The 27,673-nt window shown below is 39.7% G+C and overlaps 2 protein-coding genes across 5 annotated transcripts in view; both read left to right on the top strand.

The window, feature by feature from the left end:
• Positions 1–599: 599 nt before the first annotated feature.
• Positions 600–23,367, top strand: LOC308189739 (uncharacterized protein). Of its 3 annotated transcripts, XM_080580146.1 has the most exons (4): positions 600–17,572; positions 20,104–20,165; positions 20,605–20,647; positions 21,554–23,367. In XM_080580146.1, exons 1-4 carry the CDS (start codon positions 17,379–17,381, stop codon positions 21,582–21,584), a joined length of 330 nt encoding a protein of 109 aa, XP_080436272.1. In that variant the 5' UTR covers positions 600–17,378; the 3' UTR covers positions 21,585–23,367. The 3 variants fall into 3 exon arrangements, with proteins under 3 accessions (XP_080436272.1, XP_080436271.1, XP_080436273.1); XM_080580145.1 differs by lacking the exon at positions 20,605–20,647; XM_080580147.1 differs by lacking the exon at positions 20,605–20,647 and having other exon boundaries at positions 21,092–23,367.
• Positions 23,368–23,369: 2 nt separating this feature from the next.
• Positions 23,370–27,673, top strand: part of SUSD5 (sushi domain containing 5) — a 57,063-nt gene continuing 52,759 nt past the window's right edge. Inside the window, exons 1-2 of one of the 2 annotated variants that reach the window (XM_080580104.1) lie at positions 23,370–24,681; positions 27,042–27,234. In XM_080580104.1, the coding sequence (XP_080436230.1) occupies positions 27,177–27,234 (58 nt within the window). In that variant the 5' untranslated portion in view covers positions 23,370–24,681; positions 27,042–27,176. The remainder of the gene's footprint in view (positions 24,682–27,041; positions 27,235–27,673) is intronic. The other variant, XM_080580103.1, reaches the window with a different exon arrangement.

Genomic DNA, 27,673 nt, shown 5'->3' with positions numbered 1-27,673 from the left:
ACCTTTCCTTCTTTCCCCTGCATCTCCCTTTATGCTAGTCAAATGAAAATAGGTCCTAGAGAATGAACAAAATGAATTTAGGACACTGCAGTTTCCAGCTATTTATTATGGTTCTTGCTTCCACAGCATAGCCAAAGCTAGTAAAGCTTAACTGATGGTGCTTCAAGTGAACTCGTGCTGAGACTGACGAAGAGCTCAGTTAGGATCTTGTTAACACAACTCAGCCGTGAAGGACTATGACTAAAAGTGTGCAGGAAAATGGCTGTAACAGGTTAACTTTTTAAACTACTACACTGGGTACGAAAGAGCTCATCTTTCCTTAAGTTAAATGATTGTGACAAGAAGGCCCACATCTGTTAATTGCTGTTATGAGTAAAAATGGTCAAGGGAGTATATCATGTCTCTCGGATGCTTTTCTGGTGTGTTGTACATGTTCACATTAAAGCAAAAATAGGTCATTTTAATGTCTGACATAGCCTTTCATGTACTGTACTGTAAGGATTCATACATCCAGACTTCCCAAATTGTTTTTCTACCCTGAGCATGGCACCTGCACATGCTAGCCTTGTGCCAGGATTTATACTTCTGTGGTACCTTTGAGGAAAGACCTACCTTTGTGGTACCTTTGTGAAAGACTTAAGATGCAAAGGTCACATGTTGCAAGAAGGGAAGTTCCCTTGGGATCTAAGGAGAAAATTCATGGCAGTGAGATTGGCTGAGCACTGGAACAGGGTCCAGACAGACTGTGGAGTCTCCATTGTTGGAGAGCTTCAAAACTTGACTGGAAAAGTCCATGAGCAACCTGGTTTAACATGAAGTCAGTTCTACTTTGAACAGAAAGTTGGTCGAGATGATCTTCTAAAGTCACTTCCAGCTTTTATTATTCTGCTGATTCTAAGGTGTGAAATTGGTTGGAAAAAATATATACAAAAGTATATACATATTTCAAATGAAGCCACAGGGAAATTTCAAATGAAGCCACAGGAAGTTCAGGAGAAAAATCAGTCTCCTTCCAGCTCAGAAAACAGGGTATACAGAAGTCTGGAGCTGTCTGAGCAGCTGGGCATATGCTTGTCATATCTGTGCAGTCAATCTAGTGTTTCCCAAAAGTCACCAGCTTATGTGCATATGCAGACCTATGGGTATGTCCCGAGTCTTAATACATGGCAGGCTGTTTGTTGTCTCTATACCATGGCTCTGATCTTGCTGCCATAATTCATGAAATCTCAGACAATGAAGTCCTCCAAGAGTCCACCAGACATTATTTTTAATCAGAAAAAGAGGATGCATGGCAGCTTTGTATGTAATACATTCTCATAACCTCTCTTTTTTCCAATTTTGAGAGGTCAAGTTTGGTCCTTCAATTATGTTTCCATTATTGCAGAAAAATTCAACGAGGTGCTTCTAAATTCAGTTCTGTATTAGTGAATTTTTTGTGACAGTGAATTGCTTTATACAAAGAACAAAGATTCAACCAGATAAAGCAGTCTTTGACCTTTACGGCAGTCACTCAGATAATAATGAGTTGGCAATGTTTGACAGATGTTATCTATATGAGACCTTGATAAGCCATGGCAACAGTCCTGTAAGGGCACATGTAGTTGGTTAGCTTCACCTACCAAAGTAGCTCAGCAAGCTATAGAAATTCCTCCATATGCAGCTCCAGAATTTTCTGTGTATGTACTTCTTCTAACATGGTACATATGAAGAGTTTCAGAACACACTTTCATTAGCCGTGCAGTTTTGACAGAAGGATTTCTGTTCAGGTGTTTTTAATTTAATTTCTAGTTTAAGTAAGATGTGTTGAAATTTTGATCACATTTGCCATTAGAAGATATTTGTTTGGGAAAAACAGTCTGATAAAAGTTTGGAAAGTTGACATATGTTCCTGACAAGGTCATAGTACATATGTTTAGGTGCTGTTGCATATATCTATCAACACTGCATGGATATAGATTAACTTAACCATGTGGTACAGACTTGTGGTAGCTGTTTGACCATCTATGGCTTCCCCAGTAGCCTAGTATATTTGGCTTAGAGTTATGTTCAAAAACTGAAGTCAAATTAGAGGAATCAAAAGTCACTGAAGTAAGATACGTGTGTTTGCAAATAAAAATAAAACTTAGGTTCACAAATGGAGTGGTATTTTATTACAAGTTTTAATCTTCTGCCTGTGTCAAAATAAACATCAATGAAACTTACTGTTTAATACTTCTTTCAGTTACTTTCCATTTGTTTCATTCATGTGAAACATATTAAGACAACAGAAACAGTGATGGAATAGTTGTGAGAAACACTCTGTAGCCAATAACTTAGGCTCAGGGGAGGATCTCAGTGAAGTAGTAATTTTATTCGCGATTGCAATGGCGGGAGTCCCACAAGCAGGAGTGCTCCTACTGGTTCCAAAACACAGTTTATATACTTTTTGATGACAGGACCCTCCCCTGTTTCCCCACTGAGTGGGTAATCCAGGTTCACAATCTATCTGATGCTTCACAGACACTGCATGGTCTTCAGTTGCCAGCCTGTTAAATTTCAAATTTCTTTTGACATTTTTTACTGTTTGAAGTGGTAATGTTTCTTCACTTATCTGACTTAACACCGTGATTTTCACCTAATTGTTCTAAGGAGTTTGGTTGTCTGCATTTTACAAGGTCACCTGCTAAGTTTTCTTATCACTGCAAGCATATTTCAATACCCCATTCCTTACCTTTAAACAAGGTAACTTTGCAAAAACAACATTTTTATTCCCATAATACCACACCTTTAACACTTTCAATAACTCTTTCAACACTTCTTTTTATCTTTCTCCAGCCTGTACTTTCACCAAAGGCTCTGTCAGGGGCCAACTTAATTCCATACTTTTTTCCCTCCAGGATGCTGAAACAACATATCAATATACCATATTTCATCCCATTTTCCTTCTCTCCTCCTTCTTCCACTCCAGATATTCCTATTTGAAGTGGCCAGTCTGGCCACACTTAAAACATCTTATCAAAACCTGTCCCTGCTAGGATTCAAGCTGCAACACAGGTAGCTTTCCTTGCCTGCCATTACTCCCCCGAAGATTTTCTTCCTCTTTCTCCAACCCTCTACCTCACTACCTGTGTGAGAAACACTCCGTAGCCAATAACTTAGGCTCAGGCGAGGATCTCAGTGAAGTAGTAATTTATTCGCGATTGCAATGGCGGGCGCCCCACAAGCAGGAGAGCGCACCTACTGGTTCCAAAACACAGTTTATATACTTTTTGATGACAGGACCCTCCCCTGTTTCCCCACTGGAGTGGGTAATCCAGGTTCACAATCTATCTGATGCTTCACAGACAATGCCTGGCCTTCAGTTGCCGGCCTGTTTTTGAGATGGTAATGTTTTCTCCCCTTATCTGGCTTGATTTAACATAGTGATTTTCGCCTGATTGCTCTAAGGAGTCTGGTTGTCTGCATTTTAGGAGGTCACCTGCTGAGCTTTCTTATCACTGTAAGCATATCTCAATACCACATTCCTTCCTTCTAAACAATGTAACACTGCAAAAACAACATTTCTATTCCCACACCTGGTACACTGTCAATACCATTAGATTCACCCTCTGCTTTTCCTTCTCATCTCCCCTCCTGACATACACCTTCAGGGCCTCCCGCAGGAGGGCCCCCAGTGACTGTTCACTACATCCTCCCACCCTCTGGAGCCCCACCCCCATGTATCTGACCAGGCTCCAACCACAAAATGAACTTTCAAGAGCCCCCGGGACACCGGGTCCCCGGGACTCACCTCGAGCACACCCCCACCCCGACCCCAAGTCTCCCACATGACCCCTGTGCTGTGCACTATCACCACTCCAGCCTGGATGGGCAAGTGGGCACCCCTGCTCTGCCGGTAATATCCCCGGTCCCGGAGGATGAGCTCCCCCAACTCCTGCACAGCAGCTCTCCTCCTGATCACTCCCCTTTCTTCCCCTGTAAACAACATACTTAGTACAGACATCATTTCCCTCCAAGAGTGTAAGTTAGGCCCTAGGAACTGGTCTAATTGTTCAGCTAGCCTGATGGGGTCCTCATCTTCATGACTTCAAGACTTCAAGACCTCATCTCCTTCTTAAAACTCCTAACCTCTGTGCTTGTAGGAAGGGGGGGAGTTCACCTAAGAGGATACACAGTTAGTGCTAGTACTGTTAGCATCAGGGAAGGCAAAATTCTCAATATCTCTTCTACCTTGTTCTAATTCTTACCAGAGCTTAGAGTACGCTCCTTCTCAGCAGCGGTTGCTGGTGCAATATTAGGATTATAGGGAGCATAACTTGGCTCCTTCTCCGAAAAAAAAGGAATCTTATTGTTTACATATAAATTTAAAGCCTGAATTTTCATCAGACCTGTATTTTGGCCAAAATACTGCTGTTTCCTTAATTGGTTCTTTTGTCCAAACTGACACACAATATTTAACCATTTTCTTCTTTTTTCACTTTCCGATGCACAGGACTGCTGAAATCAGCGGGGCATGCCTTCCTGCTGCTGCAGCGGTGGGGCTCCCTGGTAGGTGACTGGATCCCGGACGAGCCCCCAGACTGTGAGAAAAACTCTGTAGCAAATAACATAGACTCAGGCGAGGATCTCAGTGAAGTAGTAATTTATTCGCGATTGTAGTGCCCGGCGTCCCACAAGCAGGAGCGCACCTACTAGTTCCATAACACAGTTTATATACTTTTCTCAACGACCGGGACCCTCCCCTGTTTCCCCATTGACTGGGTAATCCAGGTTCACAATCTATCCGGTGCTTCGCAGACAATACATGGCTTTCATTTGAACGCCTGTTATAAGTCAAATTTCTTTTGACTTTTATACTCTTTGAGGTGATAATGTTTCTTACACAGTGATTTCCGCCTAATTGCTCTAAGGATTCTGGTTGTCTGCATTTTACAAGGTTGTCTGCTAAGCTTTCTTATCACTGCAAGCATATCTCAATACCACATTCCTTCCCTCTAAAAAACGTAACTCTGTGCAAAAACATTTTTATTCCCACATTAGAGCATGGGAAGAATAACTGTATACTTTTTTCTTTTTTTAAGTTAAGATGTTATATACAGTCAGCTCTGGACTTACACTTAACCTAGTCTCATATTGGGATATGTCACACCTCAACGTAAACTGAGTGAGGTCAGAAATAGGTGTAGCTGTAATATTTTTAGTTGAATTTCACCAAGGTAGTCTGACAGAACTGGAATAATAAATTGGTAGCACAGTAGCTGTTTAATGATGCATATTTTTACAATGTTATTTTATTGAAAAAACCTGTAGTCATTCAGTATGCCACAGCTCCATGCCATGCATTCATATTCTCTGATACACTATTAGAGATAACAGTTAATTTCCCTGTAGTTTGATAAAAACTTTTTTTTTTTTTTTTTGGTATTCTGGTATAAGTGGTCAAGACTTCTGCTTGACAAATTATGCATGAAATTACACAAACCTATCATTCAAATACATTTTCAAATACATTTACGCATGCATAAATTCAACCAAATCTGTGCCCTATTTGGGGGTGCTTACCCGTAAGATTTCATGTGTAGCATCTGTACATAGACATTTAAGCCAAAAGTTTTAAAATAGGAGACATTTCTAAAGCAGATATTGGGACCTGTGAACTTTGGAAACAAGACTGCTAGGTAATTGAATAAGTACTGATTTTTGGGTCAACCTTCTGACTCTTTCTGCATGTTATTAGAAAATGGTTTATTGCTGGTGTTTCAATCACCATGAACTGCAGCTAATTCCAAAGTACAACCAAACGTCCATGTACACAAAGGGAATTTATTTTTCAATAATAAATAAACGAAAAGCTACTTCACAATGGCAATTACGTGGCACTGTAAGCCTGGGAAGATAAAATGTTTATCTCCCAGCACCATTATATTATTTCAGAACCCCTGTTTTCCTTCTGTCCTTCACTCTTTCTAATCTCCCTAATTGTTTTGTTTGTTTGTTTGTTTGTTTTTAATAACACAGCTTATGTGCATGTAATGCTTTTCATCAAGAACAGCGCCAAAGTGCTATACAGAGTCTGTATTGTATTAGAATGAAGCTTCACAGCAAATGCATTTTTCTGTATTAACACTCTAGAGAGAAAAGGACCCTGTGTACATAACAGCAAGTATATCAAGAAGACTACAATGTGTATATTCATATATGATATGAACTGTTAGATCAAGAGTGAAGATTAATGTAGAACCTCTAATACTGTCTGTTTGAATTTTCTCTTACATAGCTCAGGTATTTTAATGTCAGATTGATTAAGGTTTCATGATTTGTAGAACAATCAATAGATATTCCAGGTTTCTCCAAGCCAAGGAAGCAAGTGAGGGGGGGAATATAATATGTATTAAAAAAATAAATGGAAAATGTCATTCTGAATTTAATCTCACTATATAAATCAAATTGAGCTTTCATTTCCATTTCACTTCTTTTGGTTTTTGTTAAATAGATGTCCTTTTTCTGTTATGGGGAAAAAAAGAACAGTTTTTTTAATTTTTTTTTGTAAGTGAAAGTGCTATTGAATACTTTTTGTTTTGCATTTAATATCCAAAACTTTGTACTGGTATGTACACTGTAATATTTTAAAAGCATATGCTATTACATATAAGTAAGGCTTGCATTTGAGATAAGTATTACCTATATTTTTCTTAATTAATTATGAACCTTACCCTTGATAAATCTTCTGGGATACAAAATAGCTGATCTTTGTAGCTATCTATTGTCTCTATGGGGGTTTTAATCAAAATTCTGTATAATAGTCTCTCAATTTGAGGGAATTTCAGTTCAAATTTTGACCCTAGCATTACAGCGTGGTCTAAACCAGTTTGATTTTCTATCACCCTAACTACAGTGTAAAAAATGCTTCTCTATATCCTTGGGATGGTGTGGAACTCTCCCTTCTTTGGTTGAACCTTAAATAAATGCAATTTTCATAGAAACTCTGCCTTAGTAGGAACCACTGAATGGACCTACTTTTTCTATGTGGGGACCTGGAATTATGTATAATCTCTGAAGGAATCTGTGCACTGGACCTGTTTGTGCAACACATCTAGTAGTTCTTACACACCTTTTGTGTATTTCCCTGTGCCATCAAGTGTCAGTGCATATTGGACATTATGTAACGAACATATTTCCCACCAGTCATTGAGACACATCACAGATTTAAATAGTATCCTAACAACAGCACCACCACATTGGAATGAATTTTCCCAGCAGTGCCCATTGCTAGGCAAAACTCTGAGCTCCTTATCAATAATGGTAGTGCTTCTTGATGCAAATACAAGGTCAGGCATTCAACATCAGTTCCTTCTCCCCCATTATCAGAAGTGCTCAGTGTTATAGATTTAAATTCACTGTCACTGGAGTGACAAAACTGTAACTACTATACTTTTCTCTGCCTAGTAGTTTTGAATATTTGCTCAAAACTCTTTGTGACCTTTGGAAGGGTGAGAAAGTTCTCCACCATGACACAATGGCAGCCATCACCATCATCCCACTTAGTGGTTTGCCTGGAAATTGCTTGCAGTTTAGAAAAAAACTTTCATTTTAGTTTAGTACATATGTGAAATAAATTACACTATGGAATGGTGCTGTCAAATATTTTCTTAGTATCTCAGTACTTGAATTCACTTGCCCATCAGACAAAATTAGTTTGGAATTCTTTTATACTGACATCATTTTCCTAACTCATAAACTCACTTTTAGACACAGAAGTAATGAATGTTTGCATTGGCTTGTTGTGAAAAGCAGTGATGTTTAGGAATTTTAATGTACAGTTTGGTGTTTTCACAATGTCACTGTGAATCAGTGCTTAATTTTAAGTAGAGACAAATTTGTTCTTAAACTACTTACATTGTGTGTTTTCCTATTTTCTAATTCAACCTATGTTAAAGTTGGCTCCTTTTGGATGATTTGCATAGAGTTTCAAAGGCATAGGATTTCCCATGACATTACTAAACAGCAACAGTGGCTGCAAAGCTAAGTGTATGTTGCTGGATCAACAAGATTGGCTTTTAACAATCAAATAGAAAGCATAATTGAAAATACAACCTAGTATTTTGAGAATTGTTTTACTATATGAATTACTCTGCCAACATCTTTCCACATTGTCCTGACGATTCTCTCTCATAAAACCAGCATACTAACTTGTGAAGTTCATGAAAATAAGACCTGCTCTAAAATGTATTGAAGTCAGGGCACCTAGTTTTAAAATAGCTTTTCTCCTCTGTTAGTGGCTTCATATAGGATAAGTTGTCATGTTAAGCTTTATGCACAAAGCTGAAATTTTGCACAGAATTAATTTAATCATGAAGTAAAAGATTGTAAACAAAAATAGGACCTTATTTGGATTCATGTGATAATGCTGGAGTTTGGTCAAAATACAAAAACTAAAAACAGGCAAAGATGAATCAATATAGTTTTACTGAATATCCTTGCCCAAACTTATATTAAGTCTTAAAAACATGAGAGCCCTAATAGAATTGCATTCCCATTGTCTATTTACGTTTTTTCATTTTTTTTTGCATGACTGAGAATTCTATCACTGTCAGTTTTCAGTCACAGGCTAGGAGATACTTGAATAAACTCTGCATGGACAATGTAGTAAATGAGTGCAAAAACATGGTCTCACAGACTTCACACTAGAGAAACACAACTGTATGTACTCATAGGAGAACTATAGGATGAAGGATGTTTCTCCTGAAAATAATAATAAATAATAACAGTGCATGAAATATTAGGAATAATTCACTTCGAGTCTCTTGTTTTTCAGTTTTCTAGATGGATTTCGTTCCTTAAAATATTGTGTGTGTGGTGATGTTACTAATACCTGCATCACTACTGAGGATCATGCTTCTTCATTACTGAAGCAGCCAGGTTCTTGGGAGCACTGGTGGGACCATCGCTGAAGCTATTAGCAGCGAGCAGTAGAAACATGGGAAGGTGAAAGCCTCTCTGTCCCTTATCTTCCAGGAGAGAAAGAGAATCACTATGTATCTATGTATCTATGCCAAGGGTAAAACTTGAAGAATTGTGTTAAAAACAAGGTTTCATTCTTAAGCATTGCCATTTTTAGGAGGAAGCATCACAACAAATCTGTAATTATAGTAGTTATTTTACTCTTTATTGATTAAAAGCCCTAACTGTGATTTTACAAGGACTGCTTCTGTTTAGCTGTGCCGTACCAGCTTTTAAATAGAAGTTATAATGGAAACAGCAATTAGGTATAACTGTGTGCAGTCTAACTTGGTAATAGAGTCAAGTGCTCCAGCTTCTGTGTGGCCATTTACATCTGTGATCACAGAGAATCTTGAGATCCAAGAACAGAGTGAGCTCATGCTGAAGAAATCCCAAAGAGTACTTTTGTACTCAGAATTTCTTAGTCATACCAAGTATGCAGCTTTTTTTTATATCATATTATGCATAACCAGACCATAGAAAGTATCACTGACACCATTTACAGTAAAGAAGGCCAAGAAAAAAAGGCTGAGGAATCAAGGATCTGAAACTGTGGTGAGTGGATGGACTGCAGAGCTCTTTCTTGTGGTTGACTGAAAAAAAAAATAAAACTAATACATGGTAGATTAAGCTACTGGTACCGGAAAGGAACAGGATCTGTGAGTAGATATTTTCCTTACAAAGTGGTCTTCTGACTGAAAATCTGGAGCACCATCAGAGTTCAGCTAATTGAGCCAGACAGCTCGTTAGACTGTCTTATAAAAGCTGGATGTTTGGCTAGATAGCTTTTGGCACTTTGAAGACTAGAGAGGCAGATTTATGAACTGGACTAATGAGCGCTACAGTCAGGGATTTTTCTAGCAGTTTGGCTGTATCTGTAAGACCCTCTGACTTTCAAAAAGATCCTGCTTCAAAAGACAGGTTCTGCCAGCTCCAAAATGCACCATTCAATCTAGGATATTAATGCTGATTTTAAGCACCTTATCTTCCTGTGCAGTTCATGTGAGAGCTAGGATAAGCCTGTTTATCCCCATTTACCCAGCAACACGACAGGTTCCAAATGCCAAAAAGGCTCAGGAAAGAGACAGGTGTGCCTGCACACAGATGGGGAACAGAGTGATGGTAACATGGAGAAAGAGCATGATGCACTTACAGAAAGGTGAACGTGAATCTCCTAGCATTGCTGAGATTTTAGAAACTTTCTGCTTCCTGAAGACATATATATATATTCATAGGAGGTATGAATCTCTGCAAGACACCCACAAAACTCTCGTGGTAAGTTCAGCTTGGACAGGAATTGCTGAATTCCTTCACCAGCAGCTATTAGGTCCTAACTCACCATGTCCTGAACTACACTGTTGATTAATCTTAATATCCATGCCACCAGCAAGGAGCCAGCAGCAGCCAGCCAAGATTTCTGCACTTGTTTCTGTTTCTTATGTGTTGAACGTCATTCCAATTCAGATCCATCAAACTATCTACCACAGAAGCTGAAACATCGTGGGCAAAGGAATACACATATTCAGAAATTCTTGGAAAAACCCTAGTGCTATAATTGTAAATAGCTGCTTTGTATGCTATTTCCTTTATGGATTCCACAGGTTCTGATTTCCAAGCTTTATATCTGCTTAAAGTGGAATAGACAGCATCGTGCCTAAAAATGATTGAAAAATAAAGTAGTAGTTGCACAGAGAGGAGTGTGTCATGGTATTTCCAGAACCACTTGTGTTAATCAGATGGGAAATAGTGTGATACTTACCAGGGTTACAGGCACCTTAGCTACACAAATAGAAGGAAACAACAGAACAGGGAGCACTGTCACACTTGTATAATTTTTTAATTCTTCTGCTTGCTCTCCTAACAAAAAATATCAGAAAATGTGAAGTTGTTGAGAGTTACACTTTGCCCTCTCCCAAAACAGAGGGCAAAGAGAAAAAAGAAACAGGGAAAAACAATCTCCCCTCCCAAGACCAAGAGGAAGATGTTGTGGCTTTGCATGTGCTCTTCTCCCCTCTGGAAATCTGAGGACAAATAATGGTCACCACTTGCCTACTACTCTATTTTGTCATTACTTGGTAACTCTGATGACAAGAGGATGCGTGAGGAGGCTTTAAGGCGTAGTACACCAGTCCTAGGAACAAGGTAGGGCACTAAGGTTGTTCCAGAGCCAGACTGAAAATCCATCCTCATCCAGGATTGAAGACAGGAGGGAGCATGGCTGTCACAAAACTCCTCTATTCCCCATGTTGATCGCTGCTTCTTTTTTTTCAGTTTTCAGGGTGCACACTCCCTTTTTGCTAGTTTCCAGACAACACATTTTAACAACCAGTCTTGAAAAATCCTGCACTACTAATAGGTAAGAGTAGAAGAGGAAGCAAATGTATAGAGAATGCTGAGTGATTTCTGGCAAATACCATGCCTGATCCATATTGCAGTATTGCCAACTTTAAGTGTTCAAAAATCACATGTGATGAGGGTGGCTTAAAAATGATCAATTTGGGGTTCCTTTTTATCTGTTTTCTGGCTTAAAAATAATCAATTTGAGGTTCTTTTTATTTGCCTTTGGTTTCTTAGCATTCAGGGTACACTCAGATAATGTTTTCTCAGAAATCACGTGTGCTAGAAAGCTGCTTTCTCTTTTCCAAATGAAAACCAGTATTTCTCAAGTCAAGCTCCAGCCATATGCTAAGGTTTCATGTGCAAAACAGCACAAGATGTGTGAGGAGATAACTAGAAATGCAACACTTCATTTTTTCCTCTCATATTTTGTTTTGCTTGTTGCAATATGAAGTCCAGGGTCGGACAGAGAAACAATAAAGTGGATAGGTTAATATGAATTTAAAAAATGAGAACAGAGAGTTAGGGAAGGAGAGGTAACAACAAAATAGATTAAATAGAAAACAGAGAATGGAAAGCAAGAGTGGAAACAGAGATGAAGCAGGAGGATGGCAATATCAACAATGGGAGAGATTTAGGAAGAGAAAACAATGCAAACCAACAGGAAATATCATCATAAACATGCCTATGCTTTTGAAGTATGGTGGCTGCTTTCAGGCTCTGGAGGCTATCAGGGCTTTAAATAGCTATGTATCTGTAATTAATGATCTGAAGCTGTGCCAGTATTTAACCAAGTATTAGCCCTGCCATAGCAAAGGGGCATGTGTGCCTTTGGAGGCCAGGTGTTTCTAAGCTTTTAGATGCTGCACACTCATGTTCTGTATATATGTGTCTTGGGAGGGATGGGGGCAAAGTTCCCTGGAATTCAGAGATCTCCAAGAGTGTTGTGCTGGGGGTATACACTTAAAATTCTTAGGTCTGAAATTAAGCATACAAGGTCTGTACCCTCTTTACCATGAGGGTGGTCAAACACAACAGGCTTCCTAGTGAGGTGGTTCCTCATGCCTGGCATTTAGAAAATGCCTTCAATAATATGCTTTAACTTCTGGTTAGCCCTGAAGTGGTCAGGCAGTCGGACTAGACGATCTTTAAAGGTTCCTTCCAACTGAGCTGTTGTGCTCTATTCTATTCTATTCTATTCTATTCTATTCTATTCTATTCTATTCTATTCTATTCTATTCTATTCTATTCTATTCTATTCTATTCTATTCTATTCTATTCTATTCTATTCTATTCTATTCTATTCTATTCTATTCTATTCTATTCTATTCTATTCTATTCTATTCTATCCTATCCTATCCTATCCTATCCTATCCTATCCTATCCTATCCTATCCTATCCTATCCTATCCTATCCTATCCTTTACTCTGGCAGGTATGTAAATCTGTGGAGGGCTGTTAGAATCTACTTTTCTGTAGCCTTTGATGCCTGACTTTCAAATAGCTTGAAGGAATAGTTCAGCAAGACAGCCTGAAGTCTGTCTATTTCTTCAAAGTAGAAGATTGTTCTTATTATTAGAATTTCTTTCCCTTTTCCCCTTCTATACACCTTTTCCTAATCTGTCTCTTGGGGATTTCTATCCCTTTCTCTTGATGTGAAGTTGTCTTTTCATTGCTCTCTTTCTTTTACTCTTATTAGACTTTTTATGTTTCTGTCTCTGTCACAGAAGTCTGAGACATCCTACTTAATGTACATTGAACTGCCTCTTGTCTCCTTTTAAATATGTAATTTAATTTGCAAAATTTCTGACTCTAGCATAATCTCTTTGTATCCATCTACTCTTTCTTACATCTTGGGAAATAGTTGTATCCTTTTTAGTCTCTGTTTAGCAACTCCATGGATCCTGTTTCCATATGGAACTAAGAGCAATTAATAAGTTATGCTGTTCAGGAGGCTGGATATACCTTGGCTGAAGTTGGTGAGCCATATGTAATCTAGGGTAAATATCAGGATATTTTTTTTCCAGATTTCAAATGCAAAGCCCAAATTTAAAGAAGGCTCCTTGTACAATTTACCTGGATAGAAGTGTTTTCACTGATGGCTCAATACAAAGACAGTGAAGTCCAAAGATAACCATAGGAGCACTGATACTGTGAGTTGGATGGGAAGCTCAGATTGCTCTTGCAGTACCACTCTGACTGATGAAAGAAGGCTAAAATACTGAAAAAACAATCTTCTATCTTGCATTCAGAGGCTCGGAACATTTGCATGTGCATTCATTTGCATGTGCATCCATGTGCAAAACTCTCATTTAGTCATCTCTCTTCACCTAAGACTGCTTGTCTTAGTAGTAAATATTGGTTGTGCTCCAAATATTGGCTCACCACCTGGGCCAGAAAAAATACCAAGGGAAACGTATGGACATTGAAAGAGACTTAAAAAAAATAGTCAGATGGGGAAAAGGTGGATTGATAAAGTATGCTATGACCACAGACTAAAGCAGAATAAGCAGGTCTTATTTGGGGCACTATCCATTGGTCAATATTTCATTGTTAAAATTTGCTTTTGGTAAAGTGACTTGGTCAGTGGTTCCTCTGTTACTGAAATTAGGTAATATTTATTCTATAATTAAATGTTGGCTTATTTATTCAAATATTTTGCTAGATAGCTTATTAAATAACCTTCCTATTTTATAACCCCTCTGTTGGAAAAGATTGAGCTTTAAAAGTTACTTCATTTCATACTGTTTTTTTGTACATTTACTGAAATATATCACATGTGCATGAGGTACACAGAAAAAATATCAAAGTTCTTCAGGTGGGAAGCCTTGGCCACAAACCTAATTCTGGAGGTAACAGCATATGATGAGGTCTGCAACATTTGATCAATGTCTGGTAATCACCTATTGCCAGGTCCAGAGTTGCAAAAATAAAGTAGGAAGGGAAAAATATCTCCTTTTTCCTCTGCCTCCCTCTTTCTCATACTACCACAGAAGTACGTACACCCACCCGCACATGTGCATGCACACATGCACGTACGCACAAAAAGCTTCTGTCTTGATTCAGTTCACTCAGCTTCTGTGTACAATTAAAAAGTGCAGATGTTCTGGACTGCAGGGTGGGGTCCAATTTCATTTGAAAATGAAATATATGATGAATATTAAAAAGATTTTATATATTAAAAAGATTTTCATTTAAAAGATTAAAAGCCATCTTCACAGTAACAGTATTCTATCCCTGGAGTGGCCCTGGAGTCCAGATTTATTACAAATTTCCTTCATACTTCTACTTATAGAGCTAAAATTATCAATTCTTTGAGGATCCACAGATGATTTTTCTTTTACCAAGTAAGAGGGTATACTTCTTTTCCTTTTTAAAATAAATATTTTAGTATCAAAAATATGGTGTCTACTTCCACTGCTAAAGATGTACGTATTGATGTCATTTTAAGCTTAAAGTATATTTCCAGTATTTTTAATCTAATAATAATCCTCTACTATTTCTGTGGCAGGTAATAAAAGTGTTGGTTGCAATGTTAGTGGCCTTGCAACAGTGGCTGTACCAATTACAATTTCTTACTTTATTAAACTCAAACACATTTGCAAGAGTGTTCCAGTTCAAAGGGCTGGAATTAGCTCATAGACTTTTAATACTGGTCCATGATTTTGGCACACAGATTATATTGTTTCTCCACCCTGGCTGTTATTGTGTCTTGTAGAGTGTATTTTAGCAGCTGTTTAAGTGTTAGTCAGCTTCTGAGGACTGGACTTAACCTCAGGAATGGAAGTTGTGGATGGTATTTGGCAGGTATTCTGAAGATGGTTTGAATATTGTGTACCTACATATTCCTGACACAAAATGAAGTGTTGTGTTGAAAAAGAGCAAATGCAAGATGTTGTTCCCAAAGTGTAGCCAATGAAGCCCTTGCAAAAATTATAGCAGATAGGTCTGCTGTTTTAGGTTGCTTAGGTATTCAATTTTCTTTAAAACAACATTCTTAATGCCATCATACAGCCCAACCCAACTGCACTCTCCTAAAACTGCTGAATCCCTGATAGCCATCATCTTGCACGGGACCTTAACATTGATTCTGAATCAACTGCACTTTTCTTGGCCCTGCATCTCTCCAGGAAACTTGGCTTTGCTCCATCAACTTTCCCCTATGGAAAAGCTAAGTGTCAGCATGAGACTCAGAAGTGGAAGAGTTGGAGAAAAGATGAAGAAGAGACTAAGAAGAACCTGATAAACATTTTCTGAAAAGACGGAAAGCCACACTGTGGGCAGGGATATAGATAGCAGATTGAGAAAACAGAAATTAGGTTTCCCCATCTTCACCCAGAGCCAAATAGTATGACCTTTTTCTTTCTAACCTCCTTCTCTCTGTGCTTCAGTGTCCCAGACTTCCTTGGTAGCTTGGTACCAATCATATCTGCATTAGCTTTTCCAGTCTACTCTCTGTCATGCTTATTCCTCCAGCAATCTTTAAATAATAGCTCCCACATAAAACTCTTTACACATAAAAATCTTTACACTCCCAAATGCTCATTTCCACACTCCTCAAGTACCTGCAGAACTTGGAGAGACCACAAAGATGTGTGAAAGTGTTCAGACTGAAAGATCCATGTGCTAGCTGGAGGGGAGGAAAGGAAGGGAAGGCCAGGAGTATGGAAGGGTGTTTCTTTCCCAAGTATGAACAAGTGTTTATAAGAAGAAAGACTCAAAGTCTCTTCAGCATTTGCCTTTATAATATTTCTAATGCCTAACCAAACAGTTATACTGACCTTAATAACAGCATGAGTAGCTTGTGCAAGGAGGGAAAGCATTTCAAAGATGTCGTGTCAACAACCATGTCTTCATCTCACTTCATCCACTCTTTAGGAACATGACTACATTACTTTAAGTGCTTTCACGTGTTTGACTAATGCCTCAAGTAGAATGAGGAAAACAACACTTTAGAGTTTGTATAAAACTCTACTTAAAAATATTACTGCTTAAGTGCAAAGCACTAACATTAGTTCTTGCATATGCTCTGCAGTATTCAAAATGCTGGAGCCAAAACATGGTGTCAAGGTACAGCTTACGTTTACAGACATCTGGTTACTGGGACAGCCTGCCAGAAAAACCTTTTGCCTCAGCAGGTTCCTGTACTCTTGTTGGCTCAGCCGTTCATCCCATCTTAACCTCAAATCCCAGGCACTGAGGTGGATAACTTTCTCAGCTGCACTTCACTCAGAGGGGCACTTGGTCAAATTCACAGCAGCTGGGAACCTGTGAAGAGGATCAAAGCCACAGGTTGAGCTGCATAAGCATGCAGTAACTAAACTTTAGTTGAACCAGTCAATATTGTAAAGCGCTGGGTTCTAGGTATGCTAAATTTCAGAGGTCTCTCTTTAAATGACTACAAATGGACTTGTAACTGCCCCTGGGAGGCACAAAAATATCAAGTCAGTTTAGTCAATGTGTAGTTGGTTTTTTTTTACCATTCAATGTAGTTGACTTTTAAATGCCAGCTTGGCTTTATGGCAAAGGCACTGATACAACATCCAGTTCCTGTGTCACATGCAGCACTAGAGGGCAGAGCTAACAGCTAATGAGAAATTAAGGATGCCTTAAGGTCAAGGGAACGTATGTTATAAAGCAGTTAAATAAAATCATAGGAAACAGCTGGTGAACCAGGCTGAGACACAAAAGCCAAAATATGAGGTGACTGGTAAAATGAATGGCAAATTAATTGCATGCCATGCTGGAAGCATGACAAATATTACAACCATGGCCTTGGATATCCCCTCAGACCCTGATTGAGAGCATTTGCAGCTCTGAGAGACACTTTCCAGCTTTCTGCACACTCACTTCTAGTGTATTTACTAGCTTCTGTTTGCAAATGGAAGGACTAAACATGTCACTCTGTGAAATAAAGCTGAGGTGCTGGAGCACAGCTCTGCTGCAGGAAGAGAACGTCCTGGAATGTGCCACATGCTGGGGAAAGTGACCTGAGAGGCAGCATCCTGTAAATTTGTCAGGATCAGACTCTTCCTGCCTGCTATTTTCCATGGGCTTGATGCCATGGGTCTCGCAGATGACTGTAAAGTACTGAAGGTGGGAGTGGATAGAGGTGTTTGGGGATCTTTGATGAATGCTGGAGTTCCAGTGTTTTTTGTCGGCCCAAGAGTGCAGAGAGTTATGAGCCATGCACTCCTTCACATCTGCACCATGGAGACTAAGCACAGCTTGCATGGTCAAGAGGCCTTCGTTCTAAGGTGAGTTTCTCTGAGGTAAGATCTGGTGAAGTTAAACAATTTCACACAGAGTCAGGCAGGATGTTGTTGGCTGAGATGGGAATACAAACTTGGAGGCTTCCAGTTCCATTTTACAACCACACAAAATGCTGCTTTGCAGTTTGTGGCCTGGGCCATACCATGTCCAGTGAAAGGGAAGTCTGATTAAGGGCCTAGCTAAATTACGGGGCATGCTTTGAGGGGGCCTTGAAGAGATTTCTCCCAATTGAACTAGTGGAGGAAGGGCGGATATATGAACAGTGTTGGGTTAGTCACAGGGCCTGTCTGCAGGCTTGCAAGTGAGTTCTGAAGAAACAGAGTACACTAGAGTACACTTCACAGAATCACAGAATCACAGAATTGAAGGGGTTGAATGGGACCTTGAAAGATCATTGGGTCCAACCCCCCTGCCAAAGCAGGTTCCTTAGAGCAGGCTGCCCAGGTAGGCATCCAGATGGGCCTTGAATATCTCCAGAGAAGGAGATTCCACCTCCCTAGGCAGCCTGTTCCAGTGCTCCGTCACCCTCACTATGAAGTTCTTTAGCATGTTGGTGCAGAACTTCCTGTGCTCTATCTTGTGGCCATTACCCCTTGTCCTATCCCCACAAACCACTGAAAAGAGGTTGGCCAAATCCCTCTGTCTCCCACACCTCAGGTATTTATACACATTGATGAGATCCCCTCTCAGTCTTCTTTTCTCCAGGCTGAACAGACCCAGGTCTCTCAGCCTTTCCTCATAAGGAAGATGCTCCAGGCCCCGTATCATCTTTGTGGTCCTCCGCTGGACTCTTTCCAGGATATCCCTGTCTTTTTTGTAGTGGGGAGCCCAGAACTGGACACAGTACTCCAGGTGAGGCCTGACCAGGTCAGAGTAGAGGGGGAGGATCACCTCCCTTGACCTGCTGGCCACACTCCTTTTAATGCATGCCAGGATCCCATTGGCCCTCTTGGCCACCAGGGCACACTGCCGGCTCATGGTCAACCTGTCATCCACCAGGACCCCCAGGTCCTTCTCCTCAGAGCTCCTCTCCACCGGGTCATCCCCCAGCCTGTACTGATATGTTCGGTTGTTCCTTCCCAGGTGCAGGACTCTACACTTGCTCTTATTAAACCTCATTTGATTTCTTCCTGCCCACCTCTCCAGCCTGTTCAGGTCTCACTGAATGGCAGCACAGCCTTCTGGCGTGTCGGCCACTCCTCCCAGCTTTGTATCATCGGCGTACTTGCTGAGGGCAGACACTATTCCCTCATCAAGGTCGTCGATGAAGATGTTGAACAAGAGCGGACCCAGCACCGACCCCTGGGGAAGTGAAGATGTCTGGGCACCTGCAGAGGATTACTGAAGTAACCTGGCCAAGCACTGGCACAGGTTGCCCAGAGAGGTTGTGGAGTCTTCCTCTTTGAAGGTATTAAAAGTCTGGACACGGTCCTAAGCCGCCACCTGTAGGTGGCCGTGCTTGAGCAGGGGGGGTTGGACCAGATGGCCTCAAGAGGTCCCTTCAAACCTCAGCCATGCTGCGATTCTGTGAACTTCACTTTGCCCCTGTGTGTCCATGTGAAATACATCTCAGAGCAATGCCAGCTATGTGGTGCTCTGCTGATGCAGGTGTGGGCACTATGCTTCAGAAGAGACCCTCATGCTGGCCCTGTTGCTGGTCTGAAAGTTAGAGGGTGTGGGAAAAGGAAGGTGAAACTATGAAGTGGGAGTGGTTCACCTACAAATGGACAAGGGAAATCCAGGCAAAATATAAGATTCTGTCTGTACCCAGACTTTTACAGATGCCCAGAGAGACCCAAGAGAAACCATTTGGCTAAACTTCAGTACCTTTTACAGTGCTACGTAACTTTCACCTGTTAAACTGCTGCAAGGTTTTAGAATAAATGGAGAGAAGACAGTAAAAATTATGACCTCTCCTCCTGCCCCCAGCCAAATAATGCCAAACAAAACTACCCAGACATTTACTTTACCTCTGTTTGTCAGGAAAAAAATTGAGGTCATTTTGCATATCACTAATACAGCTGCTGCTTTATGGCCAGATATCTTTGTTCTTTTCTTGAGACTGCTCAGTCTTCAAGAAACGAAGTGTAATTTTTACAGTTTACATAGCAGTGATTTATATGAGGGTCACGGCCTGTCACATGACAACGCCTGACCCCACACAACATGATGTAAGTATAAGAATCACACTCTTTCTCAGGGTCAGCAGAACCATGACACAGGTCCCAGTGTTCAACGCACCACCCACAAAGTGGGACATATGCTTTTTTCCTTTTTTTTTTTTATCAGCTCCCTGAATTACTTTCAGATAGTTCTGTACATTTCACATTTCTACTTTTTCATTTAATTAGGTGCAAACACTCTGTATAAATAAAATAAAAAGTTCCCTGCAGCGAGTAGACTATTGCAGACTGCCAGACACTGAAAAATGTTTGTCTCCATTACTGTTGCTTAATAATTCACATTTTACAAACAAAGAAATCTTTCTCTCCCTTTTTTTCTTTCCCTTTTCCAGTCAGCTTTTGGGGGCTAGAAGCTTGAATACAGCTGCAGAACAAGTTTGGATCCCCATATACAGTAGGTGTACTATCAATGAATACAAGAGGTGTACAGTACTACCAGTGTTTCTTGCCTGCCTTTCAGTCGCACAGATTTCATGTTCTTTAGGACATGCCAGTCATTGCAATACTTGTATGTAAATGCTATATTGTCTCTGAGGCATTTCAGATCCCTTTACATGCTGTTTGGCTAGTGGAGCCACAGTTCTTTATGTCCTGATTCTAGCAGCAGCTGAAGTCATAGACTTTGGAAAGCAGATACCTCCCATGATAATGACATGATCCTACAAAGTTATCTATAAAGGAGCTTGTGTTGGTTTACTAAGAGTGTATCAGAATGGTGTGTAAAGTTGATTATCTTCATGTATATGCTAAGAGAGAGGGTCTGAAGAGGTTGTGTAACTTCCATACTGGCATCTTAGTAAGCTGAAGTACCCAAATCCTCTTGATTTCCACAGTTGTCACGATTGTACATAGAGCAATCTCCAACACGTCTGTTCTGTAAGTAATGAACACCTTCATGACATTGACGTACATCAACCAGTATCTAAAAGTATGGATATGGCAACTCTTACCTTGGCATGGACACCATAAATGGTTGTGGAGTTATCCATCAGTGCCATCATTTTATGCAGGCTCTGCAGCTGAGTGCAGGGTATATAGCAAAGCATATGCCTCAGTTATTTCTGTATGTACCTCCTTTCAACTTCAGTTGGGGACAATGCTTCAGAAGTTCCAAACAGTATGGTAAATTCCAATAATCATACTTGTTAGAGCAATTTATTCACCACCTTACTCGCTTTCATATTAATTAGATATTTCTTTACAAAATAAAAATATAATTTAGGATGATAAGTAGACCTTAAACCTATAATCCATTTAAATACAGCTCTTCTGACTAAACTGTGCAGACTGTCAACATCTAAAGCTTATTGTTTTTCACAGAGAAACAAGTTAAACTGAATCTTATGCTTTAGCGACAGAGAAGAAGTGTCTTTTTCAGAACAGAAACTTTATTCCTATTGTGCTTTATTTGGATATGAAAAGTGACCTTTCCTGTGACTTTCCAGCTTCTTCAAAGGCCAGTTTCTTTGCCAGCTGCAGTACTCGAACAAATCTGCCAACATCTACCCAGTTTGGCTGGAGATAGCAAATGTTTCTGAGAGTATCTATTTGCTCAAGGCCTTAGGATCTTAGGTACTTATCTTGCAAAGACTTAAGATCATGTGTAAGAATTTGCAGAACCTTTACGTCTGTGATGCTTATAGTATATAAGTCTTTCATGGTAGAAATTAGATATCCTAGTAGTAGGTATGAAAAGATCAAATACAATAATATGATCTCTATTGTAAGTACATATATTCAGATGTTTTCAAACATGTCTTTGTTCATTTATATTTCTTTTAGGTGTACTAAAAATCCACTTTTACTCAAATGACATATTCCAGGTGGAAGTGTTCATAGATGATCCTCAGGTACTAGATGCCCATTATTGTGTGCTTCACAGTGCATGAGTGTTTTGTGTGTGTGCAATCATATTCATATGTATATACTTTATGGCACAGTGCCTTCACATGTCTTACTCCCTGTGTAGATGTTTGTATGCTGTGAAACAGTGTTTTATAAAATATCACCATTGGCACATTCACTACTCCCAAGGCAGGCATAATCTATGGAAAGCATGAGGTATTCTTCTGTAATGTATCACAAAACATTGTACAATATACAGTGAATAGTTTGACTGATGTGTACTATGAATGCCAGAGGTTCTGAGCATTTATACTGGTATCTATCCATCTTAAGTTCCAGATCTCATTTTGAGTTTTTGGTTCAAAGAAACACAAAATCTAAATGCGGGATTTTTACCTAATTAATCTTTGTTTCGATGCAAAACAATGTGTACATGATTTCAGTACAAAACCTAATCTGCATAGCTTTATAAAAATCTTCCAAAAGACACCAGGAACAGGGATTTTTGCCTATAGAAATATTAGATTTGAACGACAACTGGTTGGTAGTGATGTATGTACTTCCAGGAGTTATGGGTCCTTACCTTACCAAGCTTATAGACTTTATTTACATCTGAGATGGGAAGAAAGGAAGCCAGTTCACTCTACCAGCTGTTCATGCCTTCAGAAAGGAACATATCCCATGGTCTGTTGTAGTCCTTTAAAATCAGTAAGATGTTCTGCTCAAGAATACAAGCTGAGATTTTCCAAGACAAGAGCCAGAGTGGCAACATGCCTTTACATATATCAACACAAGAAAATGATCCAATTATAGCAAAATAAATCAAGCAGACCTTTGGAATTTTAGATGGAAACCCAGAGGATATTGTCCTTTCCCACAATTACTTTGGCCAAACTCATGGGGACAGCAAAGAGCCAACAAAGTCATCAGCCCTATGACAAGTATCAAGGAAAACTGGAACTACTGCTGTGGTCAAGTCAAGTCTCTATTAATGTCTGTGTCTTGCTGTAACTACTTACTCAGTTTCTTGGAATTTCTTTGCTATCTTACTTAAAGTATGTAGATTCAACATCTTCTCTTCTTTTTGTGTCCACTGATTTTTAAAACAGGTATAAAAAGTATTGGTATACCGGAGGGTTAAAAACATATTTTATGCCATCAGCTAAGTCACCAGTAAAAGAAATAAAAAAAATCAAAGAAAGCTACAATTTTCTATTTCCTTTTCTGTCACGTTGTATATTATTTTTTGCTGTACAGCATTGTCCATTGAAACAAAATGCAGTTATGTAGTTACATTACAACAAACATCCCCTGTGATGGATAGAGTGAGCAAGAAGCTGCCCTTCCTTATAATTCCAGAGGTGTTCCTTACAAGTTCAGTTGGCAAGGCAATGTAGAGGAACCTGCTGCTATCTGTATTCTTTGAATAAACAGAAAATTCAAAATTACCTGTCTGAAAGCTTTCAGTGTGTATATTCACATCATTCATGGGTATAAAGGAGTGGAAGAGGCTAAGATTCTTTAAAAGTCAACTGGATCAGAGCATTAACTACCCAAATTCATCAAACGTTATTTTTAAAGCTTCCAGTGCCATGGTGTTACTTGCTTGCTTGAATAACATATAGAGGGGTTCCTGAGACTGAGTCATTCCACTCAGACTGAAAATAACATTTGGCAGTTTCATCATTATCAGAATACACCTGCAGCTGTCTACAAGCACCTTGTCCTTTACAGCACTGGGGCCATTGTGGTGGGGAGGGTGAGCTTCTTACTCCTGGTCTTGGTGGCTCAGACTTACTAACAGAGTGAGCATTTTTGCCCAGCTTTGAATTTCTAAGGGAAAAAAAAAATTAAAAAGCTGAAATAAAAGCAATATAGGATGGGAATATGAAAATGACATTTCTGAGCTCTGCTCAGTTCCAACAGCAACACAAAACTATTCCGTTTATATATTTAGTGAAATAAATCCTGGCATCACCACTGGTATATTTCCTCTTATTATGGGGGTTTCTTTTGAGTTTTGTTTGGACAAAATTAGGACAAATGGGAATAAGGGACAGATGTCATTGCTGTAAGTGCTAATGGGAGCTGGAAATTCCTCTTGTCAACTGCTTTCAGAGCGTTCAGTCATGAGGAGCACCAACCCATTCTTCTGGATCAGGAGCACTAATGAAGACCAGCACTTTGAAGAAGACTCCTGTTTTGACCTTTGGTTCCTTGTACCCTTTCCAAACCTGGGATGTGAAGTAGCAGGATGAACAATTCCCATCTCCAGCGAAGCTCTGCTGTCATGGTCCAGTGCCATTGGTGCTGTTTGCCACATTACCTTACCCCTCACCTGAAGACCATCACTCTTACCGTGGCAGACCCTGACCTGCGACCCTAAGCAATACGCTGCTGGCTGGTTTCACATTGCAGAGAGAAAACACTCCCTACTCACAAACCCATCCCTCCAGAGATGTACAGCTATATCCACAAACTCCCCGCTTACCAGCGCCAGCTATCTAGCTGCCCTTCTCCTCCTAGCCAAGGATTTCTCCTGCTTGTGGCTTGTCCTGTCCCCCTTTTCTCTCCCTCCCAGCTTTTACATTTCTTGCGCTGTGAGCCACTCATTTACCAACAGGGCAATGTGACTTTTCACACTTTTCTCACTGACTTTTCTCAGTGCTTGCTGCCCTGCCGACTGGGCTTGGCAAAGCCTCTCCCCAGCCACAGCTGGCCGGACATCTCCCCCCACCTTCCCCTCCCCTTCACACCAGCCAAGTGAAGGATTCCTCTCTCCCTCCCTCTCCCTTTCTTTTTCCACCCCTCCCACCTTCAGTGCAAACCCAAGACGCAGGATCCTGCCGAGGGAAAGCAGCTCCTTGAAATCATCACTGCTGCCCCTGCTGCTAACATGCAGAGGAGGAGGGAGAAAAAGACTCCACAGCCACTCTCCTGCGGCTGGGGCTGGGGGCTTCGCAGCAGGGCGATGGCTTTGGGCTCTCGGAAATTATCTCTCACCTTCGTCCAGGGCATGGGATCTCTCTTCTTCATCCTTCAGATCATCTCTGTACGGGCTGATGGTGAGTCTCCACTCAGTTTGGGCTGGGTTGCTGTGTCTGGAAGGAGAACTGTATGTTGAACTATGTTATTGAAAAAAAAACAAAACACCACCAACATAAAACACCACCTTTCTTTTTTAATAAGAAACTTAAATACACGCCCCACTTTGGGTTAGGGAATGTCTGATTCAGAGTTTTTTGAGACTCTACAAATATCCTGGGGTTAAGCAGAGAAAGGAAATAAGATCCCAGAAGGCTATGATTATTTTATTACAACAAAATGAGAGGATAGTGAACTTTTCCAGAGGAAATAAGAATAATAAAACAAAGCCAGAACATGAATTAAGAACAATCAGCTATATTTTAGGAGAGCTTTGCATATAATTAAAAAATTAATTTCTCCAAATGACTTCCACATCTGGCTGCTTCAGATGCCACCAAACATCGATTTATATGGGCAGGTACTTGAAGAAGGGAAGACAAGAAGCTGAGGGCTTCCTCTTACAGCATTTTCTATTCGGTACAACACACACTCAAGACAACTGTTCGCCCTTCTGCATGTGAACTTCACCGGTTCTTCACTGCTGAGGGGTTTGATCAGAACACGGATTGGGCTGAATCACCATCTACTGCTTACTCTGAAATGTGACTTTTTTTTACTTGCTGATGATAATCCTGAACGGCTGCATCCTTTGCAGTTTTCCCCCAGCCTATCCCCTTTTCAATAATTGAGCCACTCTAATGATAACTAACTCGCCTTAGCAGAAATACAATTTATGTTTAAAACAATTGTCTTTTCCTGGTAGAGCAATGCTGAATGGCCATATTTTTTCACTTTCACAGCTGCAATAGATTTATGCCTCATCCCAGGATTTTTTTTCTGTACACTAATCCTTTACCATCAATGTTTGCTGCGTTATTCCAGAAAACAGTCCTTCAACATTATAGAGCAATAAAAATCTTCTTTTTCTTCTCAGAGATTTTTCCTCCTTAGCCTAAATTTATTTCAGCTGATCAAAAAATAGGGGAAAAGAAAGGGGGCAAATTAATCCTGTCTGCACATTGCTACCATTTTGTGTAAAATACCATTTATACAGCAGAACCTTGTCTTGTACTGTTGAAGAAAATTACTTTTCTTTAAGAATAAAGCAAAAGAACTGTCAGACAACTCCATTGTGTTGCACTAGGTAAAACTGCAATTCTGAGTTTAGGAAATTCTCATTGCCTAGCAAAATCCATCCGAAATGAGGAAAAAATGCATCCCCATGAATGAGGGTTCTACACATAACTTTAAAAAGGTGACAAGACATGAATAATTAATTTGCTTTTGCTAAGAATGCTTTGTGGGAAGTCTTCCCTTTTCTTTTCAAGAACACCTCCAAATTTTTGCTGCATTAATAGCATCTTCTTGCTTCCTAGACAGACATCCTCTCAAAAAGAATGGGAAGAAATTTTGGAGACCATTTCAAGGCAAAGTTCATGACAGATTTTGTCATTCAACATTTTGTCAAATTTACTTTACAAGTGGTAAAGCAATTGTAAGAATTAAAGGGTAGAATATACAAAGTGCATTGCAATTGTAGAGCATTACTATAACATTGTTGTTTCTGTTTCTATTTAACTTTTCAGAATCATTGCTGAAAATGTTTAAGTCCTCTATTAACATGCTCGCCAGTGTCTTCTACTAATATTAATATTCAACCAATCAATTCTAACACTATCTTATAAACCATCTGGCTTAATATGCAGAAGAAAACACTTTATTTGAACTTTAGAATTTACCACTACACATAGACTTACATATTTAATTAAGATCTGAGAGTACAAAACAGGACTAATACTTTCCTTTATAACAGATTCTTGCCTGATCCAAACAGGAAACCAGCCTCTCAGTTTTGAAAGTTTTAGGTGAAAATACAGTTGTGCTACTCTAATATATATAAACATGGCTTAAGTGACAAAGTTCTGGGTGAGATGTGTATGTGTTTGCTACTTTTAACAAAAAAATAATTGAATGTTTTGCAAAGCACAGAAGAGATTTTGACTTCACCTTGTAAAAACCCTGTGAAATCCAGACTGGCCCCTATTACAGACAACTCCCCAAAACTGGTTAGAGTATATTTCCCAAAGGAAGACCTTCACTTTGTTGTCTCACACACAAATAATGTCAAGGAGTAGGTAATAAAACTGGAAACCACAGGGGTTTGGTGAAGGTGTAAAGCCTTGAAGCTTTATTGATCTCTTTTAACCAATACTTACCACAATGTATATTGTTGTAGAGCAGATAGATTCCAGAAAGACAAGGGTAAATGTCAAACTAAAAGACAGCTTTCTTTTGACTTGCAATTTTTTTCTTACAATGGAAATGTGCTTATTCATAGCTCTGGAGGTCAGGGTCAGGCAGATAAGGGACTCCTCAAGGGCCCATTCCTGCTCTGACTTACTCTGGTGTGAATGTGGAGAACAGTAGTGCCACTGCTGCTAGTGCAGTTACTACAGAACAAAATAGGTTATGGATGGGAGACAGTGAAGACAGCTCAAAATTCTGGATTTTTTCAGCCATACCAGCCACTGGTAGGTCCTGGTTTTGTGAATGGGAATCATACAGCCAAATAGCTGGATAATTGCTTTGTAATTTTCTGTCAATCAGAGTCAACTTTAAACTTCACCTTTGTGAAAACAAAGGTTTTAATTAGATTCTTGTGGTTGTGACTGTTCTTAATTATACCCGTGCAAATGTAGACTTTTTGAGATATCTTTGCACTGGAGTAGAAGCATAAGTGTGCTTCATGCATGCTGTACAGGGGTGAGTCACCTCTGTTTTTTGTTTGTTTGTTTTTGTTTCTTTTTTTGTTTCTTTGTTTTGACACCTTTTGTCTTTTCACTGGCATTAAAATATAAATAAATATGAACTATAGTTTTCTGCAGAATATGTGCTCTGAGAAAGAACATGTGGCAGAGAATGATGACAATTAATCTACCTTACAGATACACACCTGATTTGAAAAAATGT

This window comes from Anser brachyrhynchus (genome assembly GCF_964034855.1).
Source record: "Anser brachyrhynchus genome assembly, chromosome: 2".
Taxonomy (NCBI): domain Eukaryota; kingdom Metazoa; phylum Chordata; class Aves; order Anseriformes; family Anatidae; genus Anser; species Anser brachyrhynchus.
The sequence above is the reverse complement of the archived record's forward strand: the minus strand, read 5'-3'. Positions and strand labels throughout refer to the sequence as shown.

What these genes read in the sequence shown, in the direction of transcription:
- LOC308189739 (XM_080580145.1), top strand. Translation starts at nt 17,379, where the DNA reads ATGGGTCTCGCAGATGACTGTAAAGTACTGAAGGTGGGAGTGGATAGA. An exon ending in CAAGAGGCCTTCGTTCTAAG is followed by an intron (nt 17,573 to 20,103) that starts GTGAGTTTCTCT and finishes TCCCTTTTCCAG; the next exon opens with TCAGCTTTTGGGGGCTAGAA. An exon ending in AGTTTGGATCCCCATATACA is followed by an intron (nt 20,166 to 21,553) that starts GTAGGTGTACTA and finishes TATTTCTTTTAG; the next exon opens with GTGTACTAAAAATCCACTTT.